Genomic DNA, 27,811 nt, shown 5'->3' on the forward strand with positions numbered 1-27,811 from the left:
TTCAGTGCACTAATTGTACCTCAAGTATTGTGAATTTAAAATGACACCCATTTACAGTTTAAAGGCAAGTAATCCGCTATTATCCACATTAGATAGATAGATAGATAGATAGATATTTACGGTGCCTAAATACGGTCTTCGAGAGCCCCAATCTAGCCTAGATGTTTCCCTCCACGTACCTCATTATGTTTAGGATCCTTATTATGCTCCCGCAAAGCTTACTTATGAGCTTATCAGTTGACTCAGGTGCGTTGGAGGAGGGAGACATCTCAAGTAGCGGACTTGGGCACCTCTGTTCCGCAATGGGATCAGGTTGGGCACTCCCTATTTAATACGCAGTGAAAATGTAGAATGGCTGCAAAACGCGTGTTTGTGAATTCGTTTATGTGTAATATAATTGTGGGCTGGCTGGTGATTTCAAAGTTGGAAACGTTGGGCTGAGGAGTAAACGGAGGAGGTCTTCGGCGGAGGGGTACACACACACGCACACTACACATCTGACCTTCTAGCGATGACAGCCGTGAGAAAAACCCCTTCAAGGGCTCACTCGTCTCACTTCTTAGACTGCCTCGACGTGGACTTTCATTTTTGGACTTCGCCTCACGCGTGTGTTTATTCCGGGGACACGCGATGGCACGGTTACACGCGAGTCTTGATCGTTAACGTGCACTAGTTTTCTCGGCGTAGGTGCGGCCGGTTTCACGACTGATTTTTGGGGGGGCTCTGAATGGGAGTAGCAGTCGCCGTGGGAGAGTGAGATTCGAACGTCTCTCATATATTCCACTTTCGAGGGGACGTTGGGAGCGGACACTTAAAAGGAGCACCTCCAAATCCTTCCTGGCTGCCCCCCTTTCCCTTTTCCTTTCTACGAGGAGCCTTTTGGCGGAGAAGCGTCTCGAAATAATGGCCCAGATACTGCCCATACGATTCCAGGAACATCTGCAGGTAAGGCAAAAACGCTGCATAAAAACGAATCATTCCCCCCCCTCACACACACACACACACACACACACACCTCCTCTTTGGCGCAGTTCCTCGCCCTTGTGTCCGCACACAGGCGGCACATGTCGCATTTAAATGGGAATGTGAAAGCAGAGCTGCGGGCTGTTGCTCAATATAGCCACAGGCCTGGATTAGCCAAAGGATGACTTGGAGAAATTGAACACTGTGCACTGTGCGTGTAGTCATTTTACCTGCTGATAAATACACACACACACAAAAGGCAACTGCCATGTGAACGGCAAGCGTCTCCGTCAGTGCAGTCACTTGCGGTGTTTTGACACTTTACATTGCAGTGAAACCAGCCAAGGCTCAGCTGGTCTCTTTTGTAACTGAGACTGAATGGTTCGAAAGCGCTGTGCAGTTTGCATATTGTCATGCCCTGCAGCAGCATCCTTACTAGCCCTGGAACTTATTAAAAAAAGACCTTTGTTTGATTCATATGGTAAAAAAAAAAAAAAAAAAGTGTTCGTTTTATGTAAAATATAGAAAACTAATTTAAAAAATGCTTAAATGACTCAAAAGTATTGCACGCAAAAGTTATATAACAATTGGACCTAAATGTTTTTTCCCAAACTAATCTTCTTAAAGATTACATGCAAATGTATTGACTTCATAAGTGAAATACAACTCAGCTGTTCCTGGGCAGTGATTGGTTTGCTTACCAGTAGTGGTACCTCACTTAAAGAATCACTTGTCTTATCATAGGACAGCGATTTGAATTGCCAAATTCATTTGCAACTGCCTCTCAGTCTCAGTTCTGAGGTTCAGGGCGAGAATCTTGCCTATGTGGAGTTTGCTGATTTCTCACAGTTTCCACAATCCCAAAATATGTTTCTAAGGGTAATTGAAGATTTCTGAATTGTCCATAGGTGTGAATGGTTGTTGCAGCTGGGATAAGCTCTAACTAACTAGCGATCCCAGTGAGGATAAACGATGTAGAAACTGGATGGTATTGAGGAGCTAAATTATTGTGCCCGCTTGAATTCTGCAAAGTAACAAGCGGCCAGAGAAATTTCTGCTGATATAAAATTTGTTGGCCGCGGCATAATTTCACTTAACCATGCTTGGTGGTGATTTTTAGAAATCATTCCCCTCAGGTCCTATACTCGAAGCGATCACTTCTCTCTGGATATCTTAACAGTAAGTCAAGTAGACAAATAATGTATTCATTGTTTTATTCACAGGTATCATTTCCACCGTGGCACACAGGAACCTCGAACCCGTCTATGTTAGGGTCAGACATAGAGGCCTGTGCTGTACTGCTCTCTTAGCGCATGTCGCACGCACGCGCACACACACACACTCGCCCACTTGTCTAGAAATGGTGAATTATGACTCATCTTGCTAGTTCAACGCCTCCCCCCTGCACGTCAACGGAATTGTGCTGATCAATGTTTTTTTTTCTGCTGGTTTGCACTGAGGGGTTTGTGCACATCAACCTTCCCGAAAAGGATGTTTCCCAATGTAGCTGGTGAAGTTCCAAGAAGTGAAGTCCTAAGTTTGATACTTCAAGGATCCGAAATAAAAGTCAGAAAAGCAGTAGTCTTTCACCAAGTCATAATTATGGTAAATATTTGTATGAAAACAATGTATTAATGAAACAATGTGGTGGAAAAACAGTCCCCTCAGTGAAGTTTCAAGGTCACTCCCCCCCCCCCCCCTTATCATCTGACTGGGACCACCTGGGGTTGTTTAGCATTTATATGCTCTTCACATATGGCGATTGGTTGTTAATTGCCATCTGTCGCTTTAATACAGAAAGTAACTAGAAACTCGGCCGAGGCCAAACTGTAGCCACCCCCCCCCCCCCCATTACCATATCGTACACCTTTTATTCTGTGCTGCCTCAATATGTCTACAATTTATCATTAGATTACATGTGCTATTTACAATAAAATTGAAAATACAATAACATTTAAAATAGTCACAACAGAAGACAACATTTCTCAACAACCGAACTCTTGGACAACACATTATTTCATATTGTCGCTTTGTTAGCAGTGATATACTGTCTTGCAGTTCATTTCCGTACTGCCGCAACAGAATACACAAGTCAGAAAAGGCTCAGTGTTCTTCCCTTGGCAGAAAAAAAAAAAAGTCACAAAATGCCCCTTTAAACGGTCTGGGATTCAGAAAGAGAAACAAACTGACAGTTATATGCTTGCCTGTGGAGGAACAATTTCTACCATGATGTCCCATAGCAGCCCCTCTGCTTGGCGTCTTGCTGCCAGAAAACTTTGTGACGTACTACCCCCCCCCCCCCCCCCCATCTCCTCCTCCTCCCCTCGTCTGTAGCTTGTTGTTATGGTAACAGAAGGCAGTGAAATGGCCTTTCACTAGAAAAAGCACAGAACCCCCACCTTCTCCTCTCTCCCCGCCCTCTTCTTCTGGCCAGCAGCCCCACTTTTGCCAGCCCAAGATCCTTTATCCACCAAAGTATGACTGGTTGGGCTCCTTTCTCATGAATGACGCAGGGTGCTGCGCTTCCTGGCAATCTCGGGGTTATTAGTTCAACTGACTTTGAACTTTGTGTTCTCCTTGGCTAGAGATGGCAAAGCAGCTCCTAGAAATCGTGCTCTGGCACAGTCGTACACCCCTGTGAACAACGTTGGCTCCAGCAGACTGAAAAATGCTTGGAATTTCAAACCGGGGGACTTTGGGCCTCAAGTTGTTGAGCATTTTCTTTCAAGGCCTTGTATTTACTGCTATTTCTGCCGTCTGGGTCGGAGTTCACGGATGTTAAAACGGGCCCGGAAGCACTGAGCGGTGCCAGTCAGATGTAGATGTATTGGCTTTGAAAGAACGGTCCTCATCTGGACAAAACTGTGGAGCTCCATAGTTTGTGTCCGCCATCATTCTTTGTTGTCTGCTTAATTGTGTTTTGTATTAAAGAGGGAAAAGTCTAACTCTATGGTTATGTTCACGCAACAGGTCGATTCTCATCCCCGGGGGAGAGTGTTTGGGGAAACTACTGACAATCGTCCGTGAATCTCCAAAGTAACAGAGTTTGGTTTTGTTGGTGACCCCAAGTTAAAAACAGTTTTTATTAGGGGTGCCAAAATTAGTGCGTTAATTTTGAGTTAATAAAAAGAAAAATAAGTTATTTTAACGCCCCAATTTTCTTTTAAACGTGTGATTAATGACCTTACTTGGAAAGCCTTGGAATTCCAGTCGCAATGCAGCAGTCAAAATTTAGCAGTAATACATTTTATATATAATTATAATGCATATATTTGTGGAGACTGGGGTCAAGCTGTATTTTACAAATGTTAAAGATTATATAGCGCTTAATATGAAAAGAAAAATGCAACGTCTTACAAATGCAATTATGCCATCTAGTGGCAGAAAAATAACCTCATCACACTCGTACAGTACATCTTTTTAATTTTAACTCAATTTTATAAATTATTTATCAGATTACTGTATCACTGACTAAAAGATGCTGCCATATTTCTATTATTTTAACCTTATTTCCCACTTTTACGTTTAACAAGAGTATACATCCATTTTCAGGACCGCTTATTCCTCACAAGGGTCACATCCCAGCTGCCTTCGGGCAGTAGGCGCGGTACACGCTGAACTAGTTGCCTGCCAATGCAGTATGAAAACTTATTATATATAAAAAAAATATTGCCAATTTTATTGTACATTTAGAACCGATATAAATTTGTGGTTATTGTGAGTTAACTATTGAAGTCGTGCGATTAATTGCGATGAAACATTTTAATCACCTGACACCACTCGCACTGAGTGTCGTCGTTCACATATCTGAATTTTAATTAGCTGCCGTGGGAGCAGTTCACTTGCGACAAGTCCAGGGTGCAGTCTGCCTTTCACCTTGAGTTAACTGTGATACGCTCCAGCCCGGGTCAGAACATTAATAGAATAAGTGGTACGGAAGATGGATGGAGAGATCCGTACAATAAGGCGATGACCATGGATCACTGAGGCCGTCGAACGGCGGCTAACTTGCAAACATGACAGTCAACTGAGTTGAATGTGGCTTTGCTGCTGGCTGTCTCTGCGCAAAGTATAAAACGTCCGCCGGCTCCAATTTGAGTGAGACCCAAACTGACCCGCTGCTCTTGTGGCGGCTAAAACCACTCGGGCGTATCTGCACTGATGGAACCGCGGGCCGTGTCAGTCCTTTTGGCTGTGATATACAGACGAAGTCAGCAAATTGTATCCGGGTTCGCCTCCCCAGGATGTGGAGGAAACGTTGATTTCATCACGCTTGCGTCTGACGAGACCCGCCTGTGAATGAACTGTGTGTCCAGTCATCTAACTCAATCACAAATGTGTGGAAAGCTATTAATGCACTAATTGGGATTTAAAATGGCGCCAGGCATGAAATCCCACACAGATTATTTTCTTACTGTAAATGCCAAAAATACTTTTCACACACATCCTATCTTGCAGTTAAGCAATAAAAAAAAAATGAAATGCCGTGAATCTCATCTAAAACTGAATGGAATTTTTCCAGCTTTCCTCTTAACTATTGGCGACTTAAAATCCAAGTAAGGGCGATCACGACAATGAAAACCAAAGCTACACTTGCACCAATTCCTACAGTTCAGTTTGGTTCGCCACTGTATGTTTTGGAACAGTAAACCCATGATGTGGCTTTGGTTTCCACTCTGGTAAAATGGTGATAATTGATCTGGAAACAACAAATGCAGTGCCGCAGTCTCGTAAATCCACTTTATGGTGTTGGTTACTGTTTAATAGAGACTCCCAGTTGTTCTCTTGCATGTAGTGTAAACCTGTGTAGCGAAACAGCCAATGAAATATGTTGGTAGTCAACACCATGTTTTAAGGAGTATCTGCCAGAACTATCTAATTGAAATATGTACTCCCACTTTAGACTATCATTCCAAGTGGATTTGAATATTTGATAGCTGCGGTCCTATGGTGGCATGGCTCAGCGGAAGAGTGGTTGGCTCCCATCCGTGAGGTTGTGGGTTCGATCCTCACCCTTGAGCAAGACACTGAACCCCGATTTGCTCCCAGTGGACCTGGCAGCAGTCGACCACTGGTGTGTGAACTTGTGCGGTTTCTAACACCGTAAAGCACTTTGTGTCTGTGAAACGCGCTATACAAATAAAGCCGGTGTTTCCCGCAGATTTTAAATCTACTTGGGTGGGTGGACTCCGGGGGGGGTGTTCCCAGACCTGCTACTTGTGTGTCCTCTAACCTCATGATCCACAAGCGAGTGACGGCGAACGAATGTTACATGCGGTATATCTGGTCGTGACACGTTTTCTTGAAATGTACTTGGGTGGCCCGCCCAAGTATTAACATGGTGTGGGAAACACTGAAAGCACTTACTTACTTCTATTTGTGGTCTGTACCACTAAAGTAAGGTAAAGGATTTGTAACTTCTGTAAAAAAATTAATAAAAATAAAATAATTTTTCTGTTTTGTCTCAGTTGTGTTGTTTTTATCTGCTTATGCGTTCGAAAGCTTCCGCAGCTGATGTGAGGCGTCAGCAGCGCATCCACCCAGTCGGTCCAGTGACTCACCAGATAGTCAACGTCGTGTCCTGCCTTAAATTGTACGCTTTGTTTTTGATATTCTCGAGTCAGGTGGTAAATGCAGCTGTGGAAATGGGAAGGTCCGACATGTGTATGCATGTGTGAGGGTGTATCACGAGACGTAGTTTGTGGGGCACTTGTGATTGGAAGTTGCGGCTGAGCTGTGATTTCTGGTCTGGAAGAAGGAGGACGTGGAGGGGTGGCGGGAGGTGTTTTGTTATGCTGAGTCACTCACTCCACCCTAAACCGTTTGGTTGACAAAAAAATCTGTTCTTACTGGAATTTACCACTCCAGCTTCCTTTCTTCTCAGTGGTGTCCATCCCATCACTCCTTGCAAGATAACTGGGCTGGGAACCTCATACCGTTCTTGTCATCTGCTATCCTTATTGCCTCGCTCCTCCACCCGCAGATAGTTTTGGCACGCCACGGGAGATGCAGCATATGGCTGTAATCCTCCCTCAGGTCTTCTCCTGGGCTTTTCAAGGAGCTTATCACTTGTACTCCCTCATGTTGCACAATGAAGTTGGCCTCAGTGATATGGTGGATTTTTTTTTTTTAAAGCATTCTGATGAAGGTTTCACCCGACTTTTTATTTATTTTTTAGTTACAGAAAAGGTCACTATTATTGTTTCCATTTGGAAATGGGTTGGGCATGCTTGTCAGTAGAATTGTGATGTTTTTTTAAAATGTATTTTTATTGATTTTGTTTTCTTCAGAGGTATAAGAATATTAGTGCGGGGTGGTGAAGAATCAGGAAGTCTTTATATGGACGCATCGGTAGTAAGAGTCTCCTTCTCTCTGTCGCTCATTTCACCTTGAGGCCAGCAGACGCTGGCGTGGCCAGGCGTACTTCGCTCGTTATCCAACACAAATTTTCAACTACAGTTTTTATCCTTTTTTATGTCGATAAAGATGCAACTTGCTTCGTGTACTGCGTTTCGTGTTTAATTCTCACCTGGTGTCAAGGAAAGGAAAATGTTGGAACTTGTCACGTCAACCATGCAGATTCCCTCCACTTTTAAATGTGTCTGTCTGCCTTGTTTTGGCTCACTCAACCGGCCAGTTGCGAGACAGCGCAGTCTTTGTCATGTGGATTCCTCTCCGCTTGCCTCGGACTGCATAATGTCGCCAGTTGGTCATGAGAAGGAGAGAATCCACAGTTGGTCGAACTGTGTACAATCAAAAATACAGTACATGGAGATGACAATTTTGAATGAATTACATGAGCTGATGGCACTTAAAAAATCTATAGCGGGGAAAGTCCTTGTGTAGTTTGTGACGATATACTTCCTAAATATGGAGAGTCTCCTTTTGATAGGAGTTTTTGTGTCAACAATAGGGCACCTTCAGGAAGTTCCAGATTAAATTGTGTGTTTGCATATGAATCAATTATTTGGTATTGTTCTGTCAATTATTTTTATAGCTGCTGTGAAAAGAGTTTTATTGTAGGCAACAAACTGTTAATTATGACTCTATTGTTCAATGGATTCATGTAATGCTACACATCATTGCTGCACAACAAACAACTTGTTGGGAATGTTTCTATAAAACGGATTTACTGTATTTCCTTTGAGTCGTTGGTAGATTGTGTCTTGGTTTTGCTTTAGAGTAACTTAAAAAAAAGGTATTTTTGTAGTTGAACAACATTAACAGCTCATAGTTAGTTTTCTTCTAGGCCCTATTAAACCCTAGATAAGGCTACATGATTAAAAATGAGTTTCCTTTTTCCTACCATAAAACTGTCATTGGAACAATTTAGCATTTCTTTACATGTACCAATGCCATTTTGTGAATAATGAAAATCCGTGTATAATTTTCGCCCATTGAAATGCATTGGGGATCAAATAAATAAAGTACATTCTTCATAAAACGCTGATAAACATTAACTCATTCACTGCCATTGACGACTATCGACGTCAAAAATTAGTTTGAACTATTTCTTTGTTTCATATTTTTGTATGTATGTAAACCTAGAAAATGTATTGTACATTTAGAACAGATATAAAATTTTTGATTAATCTTGAGTTAACTAGTGAAGTCATGTGATTAATTAAAATAAAAAAATAATGAATCGCCTGATGCCGCTAATTAAAAAAAAAAGAAGAAAAAATTATTAAAAATTAGGGGCGTCAGACGATTAATTTTTTTAATTGTAATTAATCGCATGACTTCAATAGTTAACTCACGATTAATCACATACGTTATATCTGTTCTAAATGTACAATAAAAAAATTCTAGGTTTTCATACTTGTTAACAAAAGTGGGGAAAACAAATTTCAACTAATAAAAATAGTTTAAAAGATTTTTTGGCATTTATAGGCGTCAATGGCAGTGAATGAGTTAAAAATTAGGGGCTTCAGGCGGTTACATTTTTAAAAATTAGGGCGTCAGGTGATTAAAATTTGTAATTAATCGCATGACTTCACTAGTTAACTCACGATTAATCACACATTTTATATCTGTTCTAAATGTACAATAATTTTCTTCTAGGTTTTCATACTCTTGTTGACAAAAGTGAAAAATAAAGTTTAACTCATAGAAATAGTTCAAATGAATTGTTGACGTCTACAGCCATTAACGGCAGTGAATGAGTTAAATATACATTTTCCACAAAGCATGTGGGGAAAACGATTTCATATTTATCTGTGAATGAATGAGTCTCTCTTTTGACATTTGTTTTTATTATTCTCACCCAAGTCGTCTTTCTGTAGCAAACCACTTCGTCCTTGACTGCTACTCCTATCTTTTTATGGCTTACTAAAGGTGAAAAAAGGAAAGTGTACTATATGTACAGCCTCAATAGCCTATGCAAGTTTGTCGTTTAACATTGCATGGCGTCCATAGAGGACATGCCGATGTGAGTTATCAACTGTCATCTTCAAATGTTAAGGTCTGGTTCAGCCACATTGTGTAGTTTGCACTTAAGGCACCACCACATTCACTGATGCTTTTCTCCTTTAGTTGCAGAACCTGGGTGTGAACCCAGCCAACATTGGGTTCAGCTATCTGACCATGGAGTCGGACAAGTTCATCTGCATCAGGGAAAAAGTGGGCGAGCAGAACCAGGTGGTCATCGTGGACCTGTCCGACCCCACCAACCCAATCAGGCGACCCATCTCCGCTGACAGCGCCATCATGAACCCCACCAGCAAAGTCATCGCCCTGAAAGGTGAGCGTAACCTTTTAGTTTCCCATTCGATGCAACATATTGAGAAAAAACATAGGCGACGTGGCTTTATTCCAAGAACAATATTGTTTTTTTTAAAGTTTCAGACTCATGATTTCTGCATGTTACTCACAATATTGAATTGAATTGAACTTGAGCTTGAACAGACTAATCTGCGGGTCTTGATGTGGGAATGTCACAGTCATGCCATGACTAATGTTTTAATGTCAGAAAGTAAATCAAGATTGACGCTGAGTGCACTCGGTTCTGTAGGCCGATTGTGCAAATTGATTGTGTGCCACACAGAGCGCAAGCACAAGCACTAATCGGGAATGATTCGCCTGTAATGCTTCTCTCTCTCTCTGGGCATAATGTGTTCTTGTTTACCCTCTTCCTTTCATCTGTTTGGCTCTGCTCTTTCTTATCTGACTGACTTTTTGTTTTGCTTTCTCTCCCTGGCTTTCTGTCATTTCTCAGACGGTGAGTTGCGATCCGTCTGCCCCGCCCGCCCGACGCTCTGTTGTGATGATACAGTAGGCGTGGCTGTCTCATAAAAGCTTCCAAAATACCTTTCTCGAGTTCACAGAGCTATTTTGGCTTCCAATCAATCAGAAGGCAGACAACTGTTTAGGAAAGACGCACGCACGCACGCACGCACACACACACGCAGGCTGTACATTGCCTCAACTTAACCTGCTGCCACTAATCTCTGACTTGTGATAGCATGACCTGGTGCGTGCTACTCGAGTGAACGTGCGGTATGCATTGTCAGATATATTACGCAAGCAAAAGACTTGGCGCATTGCCACAACTCTTCTATACATGACCTCACCTGAGTGGTCTGTGTTTTTCATTTTAAAGGACATATCTCAAGGCATCACGTTTAGCTCATATTCATAACTATAATACCTGAATAGGATTCATTTGTAACCCTGCAAATCTATACATTATTCACCTTTCTTTAAATTTGGACAATTTGCCACTCGAAGGCAAGAATCATATTGATTTTGAGTAGGAATGGGTATTTGATTACATTTCCTTGCTCATCTACAGCAGTGCTTCGCAAAGTGTGGTAATAGTACCACTAGTAGTGCATGGGCTCCCTCTAGTGGTACGCGAAACATAAAGTTCAGTTGTATTTCTTTTTAGTACAAACGACAAACCATTTGCATTTAAACTTTAAACACTTTTTTTTTTTTACCTTCATTAGTAAGTATATACTAATAGTACTAATAGTATTAAAGCACTGCACAATGTTAATTTTCAAACTACGCATAATGGTACTGGGACTAACTACTATAATGTGAAATATAATTTAAAAAAAAAATTTTTTTATCAACTACTGGGCCCACTGCACTAGTAGTATATTTTAATGTTGGGTCTGGGAGAGCAAAGTATTTTTTTTTAGGTGGTACTTTGTATACAAAGTTTAAGATCCACTTGTCTATAGGCGTGTTTCCTCAAGGTATCCATTAAGCATTAGAAAATCTTACAAAAAATATGAATAGCTGTACTGGAGTCATGATAATTTTGTCTCATTTTAGTCACAAACTGACTTAATCAAAACTGATATACTTGCAGAAAGCCATCACTTGTTTTTTTTGTATGAAAGGCAACAGGTGGTCCACCGATTTGATTGCTTCTGCCATTGAACGGAAGAGCATTTGTTTGCTATATCAAATATATCATGACATGTCGCTAGCAGAGATAGATTGAACAATTATATTTTTATAATTAAAGAAATAATAATTGAATGTTTTGCCACGGCAACCCCTGATGGGACGCACCGAAAGTCGCAAAAATAGCAACTTGATTGTTAGGAATCCTGTTGATTGATTGTTGACTTGTTGATTAACAGAGTCTTCAGGACGACAACATTTTCAGCACGTCTGCAAACTTAAAATTCCATCCAACAATGCGCATTCTATACCGCTTATGGCGGTCATTGTTTTGCGTAGGAGCTACAGTACATATTCTGGGTGACTTCAATTGCAAAAAAAAAAAAAACATTTTCCTACAAGGAAGTCAGGCAAACAAACCGCTACACCATCAGTGGCGCCATTCATCGCAGCAGCTCTTTATTACCCACAGTAGTGTACATTTTGTTTTTGACTCACCAGAGCAACAGCAGTTGACAATAGAAGTAGTGAAGGTCACACAGTCAAAAGGACAAACACATTTTAGAATGTCTCCTTAACAATAGGAGACAGTGAGGGACACATAATTAAAGCACAGTCAGTCACATTTCACAAACCTACTGATGCAAACAGTATATAACCCCATAATCTTATGTAGTGCATAAAGTATATACGGTACAAAAAAATGCAACAGTAATAGTAACTATGCATGTTACTTGCTTTCAGTTTTTTGCTTTTGATGACTTTAAACTTTCAAACCCTCACATAAAAAGCATTCCTGTTGATAAAACTGTAATTATATTGTTATGCTAATTGCTGCGTTAAATATTTGAAAATATAATCATGCGTAGAGTACAAACAAATGGGACACTTTTTTTTTTCTTTTTTTTTTGGGGGGACTGCGGCCCAGATATTGACGTCCTTTGCTGTCCCTCCCCTCAGCTGCAAAGACGCTGCAGATCTTTAACATCGAGATGAAAAGCAAGATGAAGGCTCACTCAATGACGGAAGAGGTCATGTTCTGGAAGTGGATATCGGTAAATACCGTTGCCTTGGCGACAGACACTGCCGTCTATCACTGGAGCATGGAAGGGGATTCCCAACCGATCAAAGTCTTCGATCGACATGCCAGTCTGGCAGGATGTCAGATCATTAACTACAGAACTGACGAACAACAGAAGTGGCTGCTGCTGATCGGGATTTCTGCACAGGTACAAACGTATTTATTTATGGCCGTGTCATTTTACAGGAAGTGCAATGCTTGTGCAATCTGGGATGCCTTAACATGTGTTCATGGCCCATACTGAATTTACTTGACATGAGTTTGAGTTTTTATTCAGAAAAAGAAGCCAAGTGCTTGCTTCAAGCTGTTGATTGCCAATCCAAGTTGACGTTGATTGTCAAACTAAACATAGCGTGTATTTAAGACAACCACATCATTTTGCCTCATATGAAAGTCTGCTAGCTTAATGCTAACACACAAATGCAAAACGAAACCAGCATCAATTTCAAGCTGTTATTACCTTTTTAAGCAAAGGATATTTGAACACAAACGTTGCAGCTACACATGTAGACAGACAATACACTAAAACTAGCAGGCATTCTTTATCTCTGCAAAAAATAAAAATTAAAATCCCAAACTGTTACTGCAGCTTAGTCAGTTGTGACTAGAGCTGAACGACTTGCAAAGATCTAATAGCAATTAATTTTGGGGACTGAAAGGCTATTACTGTTCATTTTAATGTGTAAAGAACAAGATTATTTGAGAGTGTGTTTTGGGTTACAAGCATGGTCACAGAACAAATTCCACTTATAAATCAAGGCACCCTTGTAATTTAATTTGAATGAGCTGAAAGAGGATATTCAGCAATTTTCCAGATTTGCTTGATGTTTTTTTTTTTTTTTTTTTTTTAATCTGCTTTGTTGCAGCAAAACCGTGTAGTTGGGGCAATGCAGCTGTATTCCGTGGAGAGAAAAGTGTCCCAGCCAATAGAAGGCCACGCTGCTGCGTTCGCCGAGTTCAAAGTGGAGGGGAACGCCAATCCATCCACCCTCTTTTGCTTTGCTGTGCGCTCACAGGCGGGTGGGAAGGTACGGACCTCTGAACATTGCGCAAAGGAGTGAACGCGTGACGCATTTTCTTTACTGAATTTTTTGCACCATTGCGGTATGTTGTATATTCCTCCAGCTGCACATCATTGAAGTGGGTCAGCCAGCTGCAGGAAACCAGCCATTTGCAAAGAAAGCAGTGGATGTGTTTTTCCCTCCAGAGGCCCAGACAGACTTTCCTGTAGCTATGCAGGTATGTCAAGGACCCCTGCAATTCACGGGGCGTGGCCTGAGACTGTCCGGTGGTCATCCAATTTGTTTTTTCCCCCCACAGATCGGAAGTAAGCACGGCGTCATATATTTAATCACCAAGTACGGTTACATTCACCTGTACGACCTGGAGTCCGGAGTGTGCATCTTCATGAACAGAATCAGTGCTGAGACCATCTTTGTCACGTCGCCTCATGAAGCCAGCTCGGGAATCATCGGCGTCAACAAAAAGGGACAGGTGAGGAGGGGGATGCATGCCAAACGCTCAGAAAACACATTTGGTCATGCTGCTGACGTTTGTTGTGTTTCTTTCCTTTCTTTTTAGGTCTTATCAGTATGCGTTGAAGAAGAAAACATAGTCAACTACGCGACCAATGTCCTCCAGAATCCAGACCTGGCCTTAAGGATGGCGGTCAGGTCCAACCTAGCTGGTGCTGAGGAGCTTTTCGCCAGGAAGTTCAACACACTGTTTGCCCAGGGAAGTTATTCAGAGGCGGCAAAGGTTGCTGCGTCAGCACCCAAGGTTGGTCTATTTGTGGAGTACTCAAAACACTAAATCTTTAGGTTTAAAATCCATGTTTACAGTGAAGTTTCTTTTTTTCCCTCTTACCGTCTTCCCCGATTCTTCTCCGCCCCACTCAGGGTGTCTTGCGGACCGCCGAGACCATCCGTAAGTTTCAGAGTGTCCCTGCCCAACCGGGTCAGGCATCTCCGCTGTTGCAGTACTTTGGTATTCTGTTGGACCAGGGTCAGCTCAACAAATTTGAATCCTTGGAGCTGTGCAGGCCCGTCCTGCAGCAGGGCCGCAAGCAGCTGCTGGAGAAGTGGCTGAAGGAGGACAAGGTGAGATTTGACTTGTTTAAGGGTTGTCATAAATGTGAAATTTTTGTAGCGACAACTGAAGATGTCATAGTTGTTCGTAGTGACCTGATTTGACTCCAAAATGTCTGCATTGTAGCTGGAGTGCTCAGAAGAGCTGGGGGATCTGGTGAAGGCTTCTGACCCGACCCTCGCTCTGAGTGTGTACCTCAGAGCTAACGTCCCCAACAAGGTCATTCAGTGCTTTGCGGAGACTGGCCAGTTCCAGAAGATTGTCCTGTATGCCAAAAAAGTAATCATCGACCGCCTGCATGTTCTGTTATTTCATTAGGTTCACCGCGCCCAATGATATTCAATACCAGGGAGTGGAACTGCATGTTTTCATACAATATTTGAATTGTAAAATGAACCTCAACTTGCTACGTTTCCCCAGGTTGGCTACACCCCTGATTGGGTGTTTTTGCTAAGGAATGTGATGCGCGTCAATCCAGACCAGGGACTGCAATTTGCGCAGATGCTGGTGCAGGATGAAGAGCCGCTGGCCAATATCAACCAGGTAACACGTCATCTCACCGCCCATACAAATAGTCCTGCCTTTTTTTTTTTTTTCTTTTTTTTTTTTTTTTTTGTTAACACATCTGCAGTTACCCTTTGCACAAGCGTGCAAACACATGAAGTAGCCAGTGTGGGAGTTGCATTTTATGTTATTCCAGATGTGCCAGCAATGCCAGGAATTCACTAACGAAGTCACGCCACCGCCTTGCTTCGTTCCAGACTCCTCCACCCAAATTAATTTCTTGTGCTTCTCTGAAAATGGATACATTTAGATCGTTATTTAGAAATGCGTCTTAATGAAAAATATGATGATGAGTCAACGCAGTTGCATAGTTTGTTGGGTGCGCGCGCGCGCTGCAGCCTACCGACAACACTGCGTTGTTGAATACAACCAGTTGGGCACAGGGTTGCTTGTCACAAAATAATTCACAGCCTTAAGACTTCTGTTTGAAGGTATATTGACGCGTACTGTTTGCTAACCTGCCATTCTTTCATCTATGTCGATGCTAGCCATCAAGGTGTTTGGCAAACTTAGTCTAGTTTTTTGTATTTTACGGCTTGTTGGCTGTGTAAGAAAAAATCTGTGTGCAAGTTTGTGTGGCCATTTTGAAGATGCCATGCACTGCTGCCTTGAAACAATCCCTATTTAAAAAAGAATAATAAAACACAATCATTTTTTTGCCGATACGATCATCTGAAGATTACGAGACCGGCCTGGGACAACTTGACACGGGTGCGTCTATCTCATAACCTAGTGACTGACTAACCTCTTTGCTTTTGTGATTGCTAATTGTAGATTGTGGATGTGTTCATGGAAGGCAGCCTGATCCAGCAGTGCACGTCCTTCCTGTTGGACGCTTTGAAGAACAACCGCCCGGCCGAAGGACACTTGCAGACACGTCTGCTCGAGATGAACCTCATCCACGCGCCACAGGTTCGACATTCGCACAAGAAGCAGCCATTTTTGCCGTTTGGTCGTTCGTCTGACCGGTGTGCGCGACAACCTCTATTTAGGTGGCAGATGCCATCCTGGGCAACCAGATGTTCACACACTACGACCGTGCGCATGTCGCCCAGCTGTGCGAGAAGGCGGGCCTGCTGCAGAGAGCTCTCGAGCACTACACTGACCTTTATGATATCAAGCGAGCTGTGGTGCACACGCATCTGCTCAACCCTGAGGTACAGCTAAAGAGAGGAAATCAACTTTTTTTTGCGGTTAACTTTTTCGATGATGATGTGAAATTGTCTTCTTTCCAGCTGTTTAACCTTCTCTTGCCTCCGCCCCTTCCTCTTTTTCCTCACAGTGGCTGCTGAACTTTTTTGGCTCTTTATCGGTTGATGACTCATTGGAGTGTCTAAGAGCCATGTTGTCGGCTAACATCAGGCAGAACCTGCAACTCTGTGTGCAGGTAGCGTCAAAGTATCATGAGCAGCTGGGGACTCTGGCTCTTGTGGAGCTCTTTGAGTCCTTCAAGAGTTTCGAGGGTATGTGTCCCAAGCACCGCGCGTGTGTGTCGGCTTCAATAGCCGGAGCAGCCTAGGTCATTACTTCCTCTTCTCTTCTCTTTCTATTCAAGGCTTGTTTTACTTCCTCGGCTCGATTGTGAATTTCAGCCAGGAGGCCGACGTTCACTTCAAGTACATCCAGGCGGCCTGCAAGACTGGGCAGATCAAAGAAGTTGAGAGGATCTGCAGGGAAAGCAACTGTTACGACCCGGAGAGGGTTAAGAATTTCCTTAAGGTCAAACGGCTTCTCCCATCGCCTTATTCCATTATCACTCGGTAAGAAATGGGATGTTTTGAATAACAGAGGAACTTGATGTTTCCCACTTGCTAGGAAGCCAAGTTGACAGACCAGCTTCCTCTCATCATTGTATGTGACCGCTTTGACTTTGTCCACGACCTGGTACTCTACCTCTACCGCAACACTCTACAGAAATACATTGAAATCTATGTACAGAAAGTAAGTCACTGTCATTTCCAGGCTGTTGTCCATCATTACCTCTGTACACCTTGTCTTGATGCAATCTTGTACATTATATGAATTGCACAATGAATTTTAGCCCACCAGGAAAACCTAAGGATTATTTTTTTTTCATTCTTCTACCACCACAAAATTTGAGTTGCTTGTATGTTAAACATACAATATTATCAAGTATTGTAGAATGCACCATGTTAATAGTTGAATAGTAATGTAATTTTTGTCCTTCTTCCTATAAATGAGTTGTTAGCTAATCTCCTATCATGATCTTCAGGTTAACCCTAGTCGATTACCGGTGGTGATAGGCGGCCTGTTGGATGTCGACTGTGCTGAGGATGTCATTAAGAACTTGATCATTGTGGTCAAAGGGCAGTTTTCCACTGATGAGCTTGTGGACGAGGTGGAGAAAAGAAACAGGTACGAAATAAGCAGCCCATGCCGTTTTGTTTTTCCTGTACCAGAAAATGTAGTAAACAAAACGTTACTTTGCCTACAATTCAACAATGAATGGATGACAAAACTCACAACACCGCCACCTTGTGGTACATCAGCACAATTTACTTCTGGAAACTGATCCAAAAATCACCTATTAGAGTTTTTTCCCCCCACCCTTCTTTCTAGATTAAAGCTCTTGTTACCGTGGTTGGAGTCGCGTATCCACGAGGGCTGCGAGGAGCCAGCCACGCACAATGCTCTGGCCAAGATTTACATCGACAGCAACAATACACCTGAACGTTTCCTTAAAGAGAACCCCTTCTATGACAGCGCTGTGGTGGGACGCTATTGTGAGAAGAGGGACCCTCACCTTGCCTGTGTGGCTTATGAGAGAGGGCAGTGTGACATGGACCTCATCAAGGTGAGGACCTCAAATGATATGCCATATGAGCATCCGTTTGATAAGTATATATAATTGAATCAAATATATATATATATATATATATATATATATATATATACATCTTTTGATGGTTTTTTTTTTTTGTTTGTTTTTTGTCCAGGTCTGCAATGAGAACTCGTTATTTAAAAGTGAGGCTCGGTATTTGGTGCGACGGAAAGACCCGGAACTTTGGGCCAATGTGTTGGAAGAGAACAACCCTTACAGGAGGCCCCTCATCGATCAGGTCTTATTTTCACACTCGCCTCAAGTGGTGCAGTTCGTTGATTTATTGTTATCATTAACGTAATGTTATAGTGTACTACTTGTTGTGTTCGTTCCAGGTGGTGCAAACTGCGCTGTCGGAGACCCAAGACCCAGAGGAGGTGTCGGTCTCCGTCAAAGCATTCATGACTGCCGACCTACCCAACGAGCTGATTGAACTTCTGGAGAAGATCGTGCTTGACAACTCTGTTTTCAGTGAACATAGGTTCAGATTACTGAGTGCTAAATTTGAATCATTTAACCATCATTAATCTTTTTTTTTTTTTTTTTAGTAATCCCTTTATTGTGTGTGTTTCCCCAGGAACCTTCAAAACCTGCTGATTTTGACCGCCATCAAAGCGGACCGCACGCGTGTGATGGAGTATGTCAATCGGCTGGACAACTACGACGCCCCGGACATTGCTAATATTGCTATCAGCAATGAGCTCTTCGAGGAGGCTTTTGCCATTTTTAAGAAGTTTGATGTCAACACGTCGGCCATACAGGTGCATGTCTATGAATGTATTACAGCTAAATATGCCCTTGTACATCATCTCATAATGTCAAAACAAACATTTTGTAATCATCCCCTTTTCAACTTCAAAGTTGTGCGTCTCTTTTTCGGGAGCCGCCATTCAATTCGGAGAGCGCCGTTTCTGCAGACTCACTGCTGTCTTGTTACTGTGACTCGTAGAATATCTATACTGAAAAACCTGAATCGTCACATGGCTGCTTGAACAAATGAACCTTAAATCCCTTCTGCTTCTTTCATTTACACAGAAATGCCCGTGTAATATATTGTAGGTTGTCTTTGTCATGGACAAATTGGATGGAACTCTCTTATAGTTCTTTCCTCAAATGTATGCATTTGGATTAATGTTATACGAACTCCCCTGATCACTCTTAGGTATTAATAGAACATATAGGAAACTTGGACCGGGCGTATGAGTTTGCTGAGCGATGCAATGAGCCTGCGGTATGGAGTCAGTTAGCCCGCGCACAGCTGCATCGAGACCTGGTCAAGGAGGCGATTGACTCGTATATTAAGGCGGAGGACCCCTCGGCCTACATGGAGGTGGTCAATGCGGCCAGCAAGAACAGTAAGCCTTTGCTTTTCAGTGCAACTTTTCAGCTATTTCAACACATTTGATTAATTGTGCTGCTTTGCAGACAACTGGGAAGATTTGGTCAAATTCCTCCAGATGGCTCGGAAGAAAGCGCGGGAATCCTACGTGGAGACGGAGCTGATCTTTGCTTTGGCTAAAACAAACCGCCTGGCTGAGTTGGAGGAGTTTGTCAACGGGCCCAACAATGCTCACATCCAACAGGTGAGTAATTGAAGAACACTTGAATGGCTGCACATAGATACATATTCACCATAATAAGTAGTGATGGGTGTGAATTAGTACCTGGCGATTCGTTTTACGATTCAATACCGATTAATCCCGATACGAATCTATATCAATTGATTATTGCGATTATTTTAATTTTTTTGTACTCAAATTTATAAAATACTAATCAGTAAACTTGTACATGTACTCTGTAAGATTTGTATGAACATGTATTTATTTATCTGAAAATTCAGGCTTATAACTGAGCCACTGCATTTAGCAAACAGGTTGCAGTTTCATGTTTGAACAGCACTGAAATCAAATATTAAGGCTTAATGTTCCATTAATAGAACATTCTTCCATCCTTAATGTGTGAATCCTAACCCTGAGTAAGACGTTTTGTTGAATATTCCCATAAAAGTTGATGTTTAAAAATCTTTTCGGCCGCATATTGAATCGATTCGAGAATTGCGCGCTGTAATATCGCGATATATTGCCGAATCGATTTTTTTTTTCTAACACCCCTACTAACTAGCGTATTTGTCTGTCTCCCACAGGTGGGAGATAGATGTTACGAAGAGGGAATGTACGAGGCTGCTAAGCTCTTGTACAACAACGTGTCAAACTTTGCTCGACTGGCATCCACACTAGTGCACTTGGGAGAATACCAGGCCGCTGTGGACAGCGCTAGGAAAGCCAACAGCACTCGCACTTGGAAAGAGGTAACTGGCACGCCGAGAAGCACGCCTGCTCTTTTTTTTTTTTTTTTTTTTGCCTGCCATTCCCAGGATATCCCGTGAGGTTTGACCGTGACGCGCGTTCTCTTCCCATCGTTTTCTGTCCGGCAGGTTTGTTTCTCATGCGTGGACGGCGAGGAATTCCGTCTGGCGCAAATCTGCGGCCTCCACATCGTCATTCACGCCGACGAGCTGGAGGACCTGATCCGCTACTACCAGGACCGAGGCTACTTTGAGGAGCTGATCGCTCTTCTGGAGGCAGCTCTGGGCCTGGAGCGGGCACACATGGGCATGTTCACTGAGCTCGCCATTCTCTACTCCAAGTTCAAGCCTCAGAAAATGAGAGAGCACCTCGAGCTCTTTTGGTCCAGGGTCAACATTCCAAAGGTGGGAACGTCAACGCACACAAGGATCCCAATGCCGTGCATGCTCAGATGCTCGCCAGATGGTTCGTTAGTCAGGGCTTAATGACATCCGATACAAAAGCTGGAGCAAGAACAAAAAATGCTTGGTTTGGATTAATAACACTAACAGTGTCATTGTATATGTTTTATCATTGGAGTTAGAGTGGAGTGGTGGAGAACTGCTCTGCCCAATACTGAACTGTGAAAAGGCATCATCTAACTACTTTTTTTTGTTTTTTAAATAAAAAATTAATAAAAAAATTAATTTAAAAAATCATCTAACTACTTAAAAGAGGTCAAATGTTAGGAACAGCTCTCAGCGGTACGATTAAGGTCTGTTCTTATGAAAACTGGTAAAAGCGCAAAAATTAAGAGGATTTAAGTTTAATAAAATTTCGGACAAGTTATAGTATAATGCCGCTTTTCCATTAGCCCCGCACGGCACGCTACCACACCGCACCTCACGGCACGAACCCTACACGGCCGCCGATTTTTTAAAAAAATTTTTTTTAAACCACAATCATTACAAATCCATCCACAAGTACCTTGTAAATTGTAAATATAGTTCAGCGTTGTTGTAAAACATTATTATATTTATTCTATATACTGTATTATTATGACTTTGGCGAAGACCGGCGGGCGCCGCTGCCTCTCTCGCATAAAACCAGGAAATGGGCGGCATTGCTTGCAGCGTTGATGTCGGCCAATCAGATTACAAGTGACGACAAGGCCCCGCTCGGCTCCAGACGACCGGCAAAAGGGGAGGTTCTAAAAAGTCCTGGGGACAAAAAATGCTGCTTCGGTGTTGAACCGGTCCGGTGGAAAAGGGTGTGAGCAAATGATACATTTACATTATCAAGAGTCCTATAATAAATGTTGCAATGTTAATTTAGCTATTTTTATTATAAGATTAGCTAATTAAAAATGATTTTATTGGTTGATTTATTTATTTCAATAAAATAATTTATTGTAAATAAGAAAAGAAAATATTTTGAGTTCAATTTAATTTACAAAACTAAACCACAGCTGAAACAAAGATCTGTAGATAAAACTAAATAATCTGTACATAAACTATTTTTTTTTATCTACATCTGTTAATGTTCAAAAATCAAATGTGGCTCAAGAAAAATATCAAATGTGGCCTTTGAGCACAAAAGTTTGCCCGCCGCTGTAAGATTTTCCACGTGTACCTGATCTGTGGCTATTCTCCGTCAGTATTCTCTCATCTATAAACTCAAAAATATCTCATTCTGATTGTGACGTAAATCTGTTTTTTTTGCATCTCTCACCAGGTTCTGCGCGCAGCAGAGCAGTCCCACTTATGGGGCGAGCTGGTTTTCCTTTACGATAAATACGAAGAGTACGACAACTCGGTGCTCACAATGATGTCTCATCCGACCGACGCGTGGAAAGAAGGACTTTTCAAAGACATTATTGCAAAGGTCAACTTTGCTGTGGCGTGGCTACGTTTTTTTTTTTGGGGTCTCGACTCGTGAGTTAACAATCCTTGTGTCTTTTTAGGTGGCCAACGTTGAGTTGTACTATAAATCGCTTTCTTTCTACCTGGATTACAAACCTCTTCTACTCAACGACCTGCTGACTATTCTGTCGCCACGCTTGGATCACAATCGAGCTGTCAACTTTTTCACCAAGGTAATTAGCAAGAATCATTCGATTTTCTTTCAAAAATTCTTGGTTGTTGCAATGTTTTTTTTTTCTCTTTGTCACCCCCCCCTCCTCCCAACAAGGTGAACCAGCTGAAGCTCGTCAAGCCGTACCTGAGGTCTGTCCAGAATCATAACAACAAGTCTGTTAATGAAGCCCTCAATAACCTGCTGACAGAGGAGGAGGACTACCAGGTCTCTGTCTTTTGCTTTCTACAAATGGTTGCATTTTATTTCACAATGTACAAAGTACACTAAAAGCTAAACAGCCATGATACACAATGCATACAACATACTCGGGTTACGATGATCATAAGGCGTAAGACTTCATTGTCAACTTTGCGTGTGACTCCCCCAAGGATTTCTTTTTTTCTGGAGATACCGTATTGTTTTTCGGTAATTTTACCGATTTGACATGTCATCATCATTGCTCTTTTATTTTTATTTTTATATATATATATTTTTTTATTTTGTATGTGGGTGCGTGTGAGTGTGTATTCATTACTTCACCTAAAACCTATTAAAAAATCCCATACCGTTCACCGAACCCTTCAGAGCCGTGAGGCCGTCAGGAGACCCGAGGAAGGACCAAAGAAAGGAAAGTGAAATCCAGCACTTTTTTTTAAAATACTAGAATAAAATGTAATTTCACATCCACTACAGTAGGTGGCAGTGGCGCTCTCATTGTCAGAGTACACTAAGTGATGAGTAGTTACAACAATTTTTTTTCTCCCCCCTTTTTTTTTTTACAGGGCCTCAGAGCATCCATTGATGCCTATGACATTTTTTTAAATACTAGAATAAAATGTAATTTCACATCCACTACAGTAGGTGGCAGTGGCTCTCATTGTCAGAGTACACTAAGTGATGAGCAGTTACAACAATTTTTTTTTTCCCCCCATATTTTTTTTTACAGGGCCTCAGAGCATCCATTGACGCCTATGACAATTTTGACACCATCGGCCTCGCCCAGAGGTTGGAAAAACACCAGCTGATTGAATTTCGACGCATCGCTGCTTATCTGTATAAGGGCAACAACCGCTGGAGACAGAGCGTGGAGCTCTGCAAGAAGGACAAACTCTACAAGGTGAGAAGATAAGGGAGGGGGATGTAATAGTGTTGCCTCATTGCCAGCCCAAATGTCTTTTTTTTTTTTTTAATCGTCGCGCCGCCAGGAGTAACTAAATCGCTCATCCATCTTTCCCAGGATGCAATGCTGTTCGCTGCCGAGTCGAAGGATGCTGAGCTCGCGGAGACCTTGCTGCAGTGGTTCCTCGAGGAGGGCAAGAAGGAGTGCTTTGCCGCCTGCCTCTTCGCCTCCTATGACCTGCTACACCCCGACGTTGTGCTGGAGCTGGCCTGGAGGCACAACATTGTGGATTTTGCCATGCCGTACTTCGTCCAGGTCATGAGGGAGTACCTCACAAAGGTTTGTGCTCAGTTCAAGTGTTTGAAGAAGTCTTAAATGTACGCAAGAGCTTGTCTATTGTGTCTGTTTTATTTCCTTTTTACTGTAATTTGCGCTTAATGGCTTTGTTTTTCTCAGAAGAATTTCAAGTAACGTTAAGTTAATTGTAGGTATTAACCAAATCTGTGCTTAAATCAGACATTCGATGGGAATATATTTGACCATGCTCCTTAACTGAAAACACTTCGATCTTGAATCATTTAATTCCAGCTCCACATTGTACTCCTTCGGGCATTTGCACTTTGTCCACTGGGGGGCAGTATAACACAGACATGAGTGAAGAATTTCACCACTAGGCGACTCAGTAGTCACAATTAGCTGCTATTCACCGACTATAAAACCGGTTTGCCTGTGAGTATTGTGACATTGACTGCTTGTTTTACTACTTTATGTTCAAATATAAGTTGTTTAAAGGTTTTTAAGTAGAAAAGATCACTGCCAGCGTCGAGCACTCGTAACTAACATTTTTACTTGCAACCCAAGAAAGAAAATCGACAGAGCGAAAAAGTCATAAGTTGAGGTAGTTGAGTAAAATTGAACTCCCTCCGAAAGTCAAGTTCCAAATTGTAGACCCATGCGGTCACTTGAGGTCATCTCTTTGGGTTTCTTTTTTCCAGGTTGATGAATTTGCTGCCAAGGTGACGGTCTCTGGCCCCCTTTTTTTTATATTTCTCTAACGTGTTGTGTGTGCTGTTGTTGTAACCGCTATTTAAACCCCTACGTCTCTGATGTAGTAACATAGCATGGACTGTAGACCGACTAAGGCATAACTAGCCGCGATAGTAAGTGTGTTGGCTTTTGTTCCGCTTCAACAACAAAATAGCAGATTTTCCAATTACTGGTATAGGAGAGAGACTACGAGTCCGGGCTGGGCCGAAGTCAGCTGCGATAGGCTCAAGCTCGCCTTTGACATGCGCTACAGAAGATGGATGGAGAGGATACATAGAACCGGTTATGGGTGGTCTCGGAATTTAGCTAGCCATATACTGTAATCATATTGTTGCTGAAAAGCGACCAGTGTTGTTTAAGTGAACATGTGTCAGCAAATCTTGACCTCACTTCAGCCACCACAAAAGGTTAACTGTGTTAGATGTAGGGATGTAACGATAACTGCGATATCGCGATATTGAAATTGCCACAATATCGTCGCCGTCATGTCACGATATTAAAAGTAGCACGTCTGTTAAAAAGGTGAGGCTGTATTCCATTTGTGTAGTTCCAGCACCCTCTGGTGGTTAGTATATTAGTGCAGTTTAATTTTAATTAGGAATGTTTTGGCCACCGCGGTGATTATCTCTGCCACCTATGTCATGCCAGAAACAATTTTCATTTTTTTCTTGGCAATATCATGAGTTTTTACATAGTATTGTGAGTTTATTTTTATTTTTATCCCCAACCTCCCCACAATATCGTGATAATTATCGTATCGTGATGTTTGGATATCGTTACAAGGCAGGCTGGTGATGTGGTATTGGTGCATACAATATCTAAAGCTTTTTACGATATTGCTATCAGTATCAGCTGATCACATTCTTAATAAGAATGTTACTTTAAAATGCTTGTCCATTTAATACATTTTTACCACGATTGACTTTGTAGGAGATTTAATCAATCAGTATGATGGCCCACTCAGATCAATAAGACATCCTATATCAGCACGTCACAGTCTATAGATGCCGATGCTACAAATTATTTTGCGTTGTATCGTTTTTTTGTCTTGATGTTTGGAACTGAAGCCTTCGCACCGTTGTCCATCTTTTCAGGATTAGCCTGTTACCCCTCACCTCTCTAACTTCTCTACCATGATGCTGTGTGTGTAATAATCCCTCTCAGATGGGAAATAATGAGGCTGATGTTTTTTTGAGAGCCAGGGTTTGCCCTCATGGCAGATGTGTGACGCATCCTTAAGTTTCCCTGTTTCTAACTCCAGGTTAAAACAATGATAAACTGTGTGCCGGTTTAAACACTAACTCCAAATGTTTGATGTTCCTATATATTTTTGATTATATTGCTATTTTATATTAATTTGATTACATGTCAGTGCAATTAATTGGAGGCAGACAAAAATGTTGTCTCCACAAAGGCTATAAAAAATGCTTGGAATTGGTTGTAAGTGTAATAATATTACTTAAGACGATACGTTTACAATTGTGGATGGAGTTTGCAGCGCAGTTACACTGAATCCTGTGCAATTTGAACAAATTATTTACTTTTCATATGTTTATATATATGTACATGGTTCCAAGCTGAATACTGTTCTGCGGTGCCCTCAGGTGGACAAACTGGAGACAGCTGAGAGTGAGAGGCAAACTGAAGAGGAAGTGACGGAGCCTCAGCAGATGGTGTTTGGTAAGTGGATCAGTTTGTCAACACTGCTAGCTGAGTTGATGCTTGCAACTTGTGAATAGTAGGGGTGTGCCCAAAAATCGATTCTCATTTAGTACGATTCAGAATCGATTTTAAATGTCCAAAAATCGATTTTATTTAAATTATTTTATACTTTCTTGCTGTTGTCTGTGTGTGCCTTTATTTGGCGCGCTGTTCATGTTGTACCCGGTTTGGCCACTGAGGGGCAGTGTGGTTCGGAATCGAACCGTGACACATTCAAAGATTCCCGCCCCTAGCGAATAGGCACAAACAGTAAGCCAATATTTTGAGCGTATTCCGTAAATGAAGGAGATTGACGCTCGCCATGTCCTAAATCAAACGCATTAAGTCATGATGCAGAAAATGTTGACCTGCAAGGTACTTGTGATTGAAACGGGAAAATGCTCTCAAACTTTGAATACGTGTGTTTGTGTGTCCAGGCCAGCAGTTGATGCTGACCGGCTCTCCCGCTCCAGTAACCCCCCAGCCGGGGTATCCAGGCTATAGTTACCCCGCCAACGCCGCAGGCTACCCCGCTCAGCCCACCTACGGCTACCCCATGTAGAGGATCGAGCCGTCCTCGTCTCTTCCCGTCGCGCACACTCCGGGAGCTCACCCTCACTGAACCGAGCTGCGCTGGGTCTCTGAACTCGAACCTCACCTGCAACCAGGCGCCACGCTACTTCACCGCAACCGCAATAACCCCCTCGGTATCAGCCCCCCCTCCCACCCATTTCCGTTCCCCATCTGGATATCACAGTGCACTGAACTGACTGCAGAACGTGATCTCACCCGTTGCCGTTACGTGCAGATCTCAAGTCCTCTCTTGGTTTTATTCTGCGGAGCGGAGGGGGCCTCGCCACTTCCCCCAAAGCCTTACATATGCAGCCGGGGGGGGGGGGGCTCCGTTTGTTCGCGCTGAATCCCATGACGCTCTGGGTCGAGAGACTGTTACCGTGCAATCGCTTTCTTTCCTCTTCACACACAATGTTGTCAGTCTCAAAGCCTTCGAGGCGCGTCACACAACCACGAGACACTCAAAAAACATTTCCACTCTCTCAGCTGCAAATCCTTTTCCCGGGATGCAATGGTCTGTATCCTGAACCGTTGACTTTTCCGCAATGATGAGTAAAAAAAAAAAAAACCAGAGATGAAATAGTTTTACAGAAAAAATAAATGCTATGTGCTGCAGTCTGTGCATGTGCTGCCAAACTATAATGCTGCAAGCAGGAGCACAATTTTCATCTTTCACTCAAGTATATCAAGTATTAATAATATGTCCAATGGAACTGTTTCAAGTGATTAACAGAACATTTGGGGACGAACGGAGGAGAAGGAGAAACATTTGCTGGTGTCCTGGTGCCAGTTGGGTCAACAAAAATCATTGTACTGAAAGCAATGTATAAATTAAGATTATTGAAATACTAAACTAATCAAAGAATATTATGAAACATCATATGTATTGTCTATAGTGTGTCATTGTAGTCTGAAAAGCATAATGATTTTTGTAAGAAATGAGACAAAATGCAAAAAAAAAAAAAACAGCCGTTATTAAATGCTTTTGTGGCTAGTTTGGTGGTTTTCTTTACGCCCATATAGAAGCTGCGCTTACTTTATCTACACAAGAAAAACATTGACATCACAATTTGTGATATTTTTTTAATTCCCATCAATATATGGGTGTGAAG

General features: G+C 42.2%; 1 protein-coding gene across 2 annotated transcripts; it reads left to right on the forward strand.

The window, feature by feature from the left end:
- Positions 1-474: 474 nt before the first annotated feature.
- On the forward strand, positions 475-27,693 carry cltcl1 (clathrin, heavy chain-like 1). 2 transcript variants are annotated; one of them, XM_086075462.1, is made up of 32 exons: positions 475-945; positions 9,499-9,706; positions 12,283-12,551; positions 13,270-13,431; positions 13,529-13,642; positions 13,724-13,897; positions 13,985-14,182; positions 14,302-14,502; positions 14,618-14,770; positions 14,912-15,034; positions 15,830-15,967; positions 16,048-16,212; positions 16,338-16,518; positions 16,611-16,774; positions 16,871-16,996; positions 17,289-17,431; positions 17,636-17,870; positions 18,013-18,135; positions 18,233-18,378; positions 18,475-18,658; positions 19,060-19,252; positions 19,323-19,480; positions 20,041-20,205; positions 20,332-20,607; positions 21,917-22,066; positions 22,146-22,277; positions 22,373-22,483; positions 23,205-23,375; positions 23,496-23,717; positions 24,374-24,400; positions 26,030-26,105; positions 26,564-27,693. In XM_086075462.1, the coding sequence occupies exons 1-32, from the start codon at positions 904-906 to the stop codon at positions 26,686-26,688; spliced, it is 5,055 nt and encodes a 1,684-aa protein (XP_085931588.1). In that variant the 5' UTR covers positions 475-903; the 3' UTR covers positions 26,689-27,693. The 2 variants fall into 2 exon arrangements, with proteins under 2 accessions (XP_085931588.1, XP_085931589.1); XM_086075463.1 differs by lacking the exon at positions 24,374-24,400 and having other exon boundaries at positions 477-945.
- The last annotated feature ends 118 nt before the right edge of the window (positions 27,694-27,811 follow it).

This window comes from Leptonotus elevatus, chromosome 5 (assembly GCF_054856555.1).
Source record: "Leptonotus elevatus isolate MCC_2025b chromosome 5, RoL_Lele_1.0, whole genome shotgun sequence".
Taxonomy (NCBI): domain Eukaryota; kingdom Metazoa; phylum Chordata; class Actinopteri; order Syngnathiformes; family Syngnathidae; genus Leptonotus; species Leptonotus elevatus.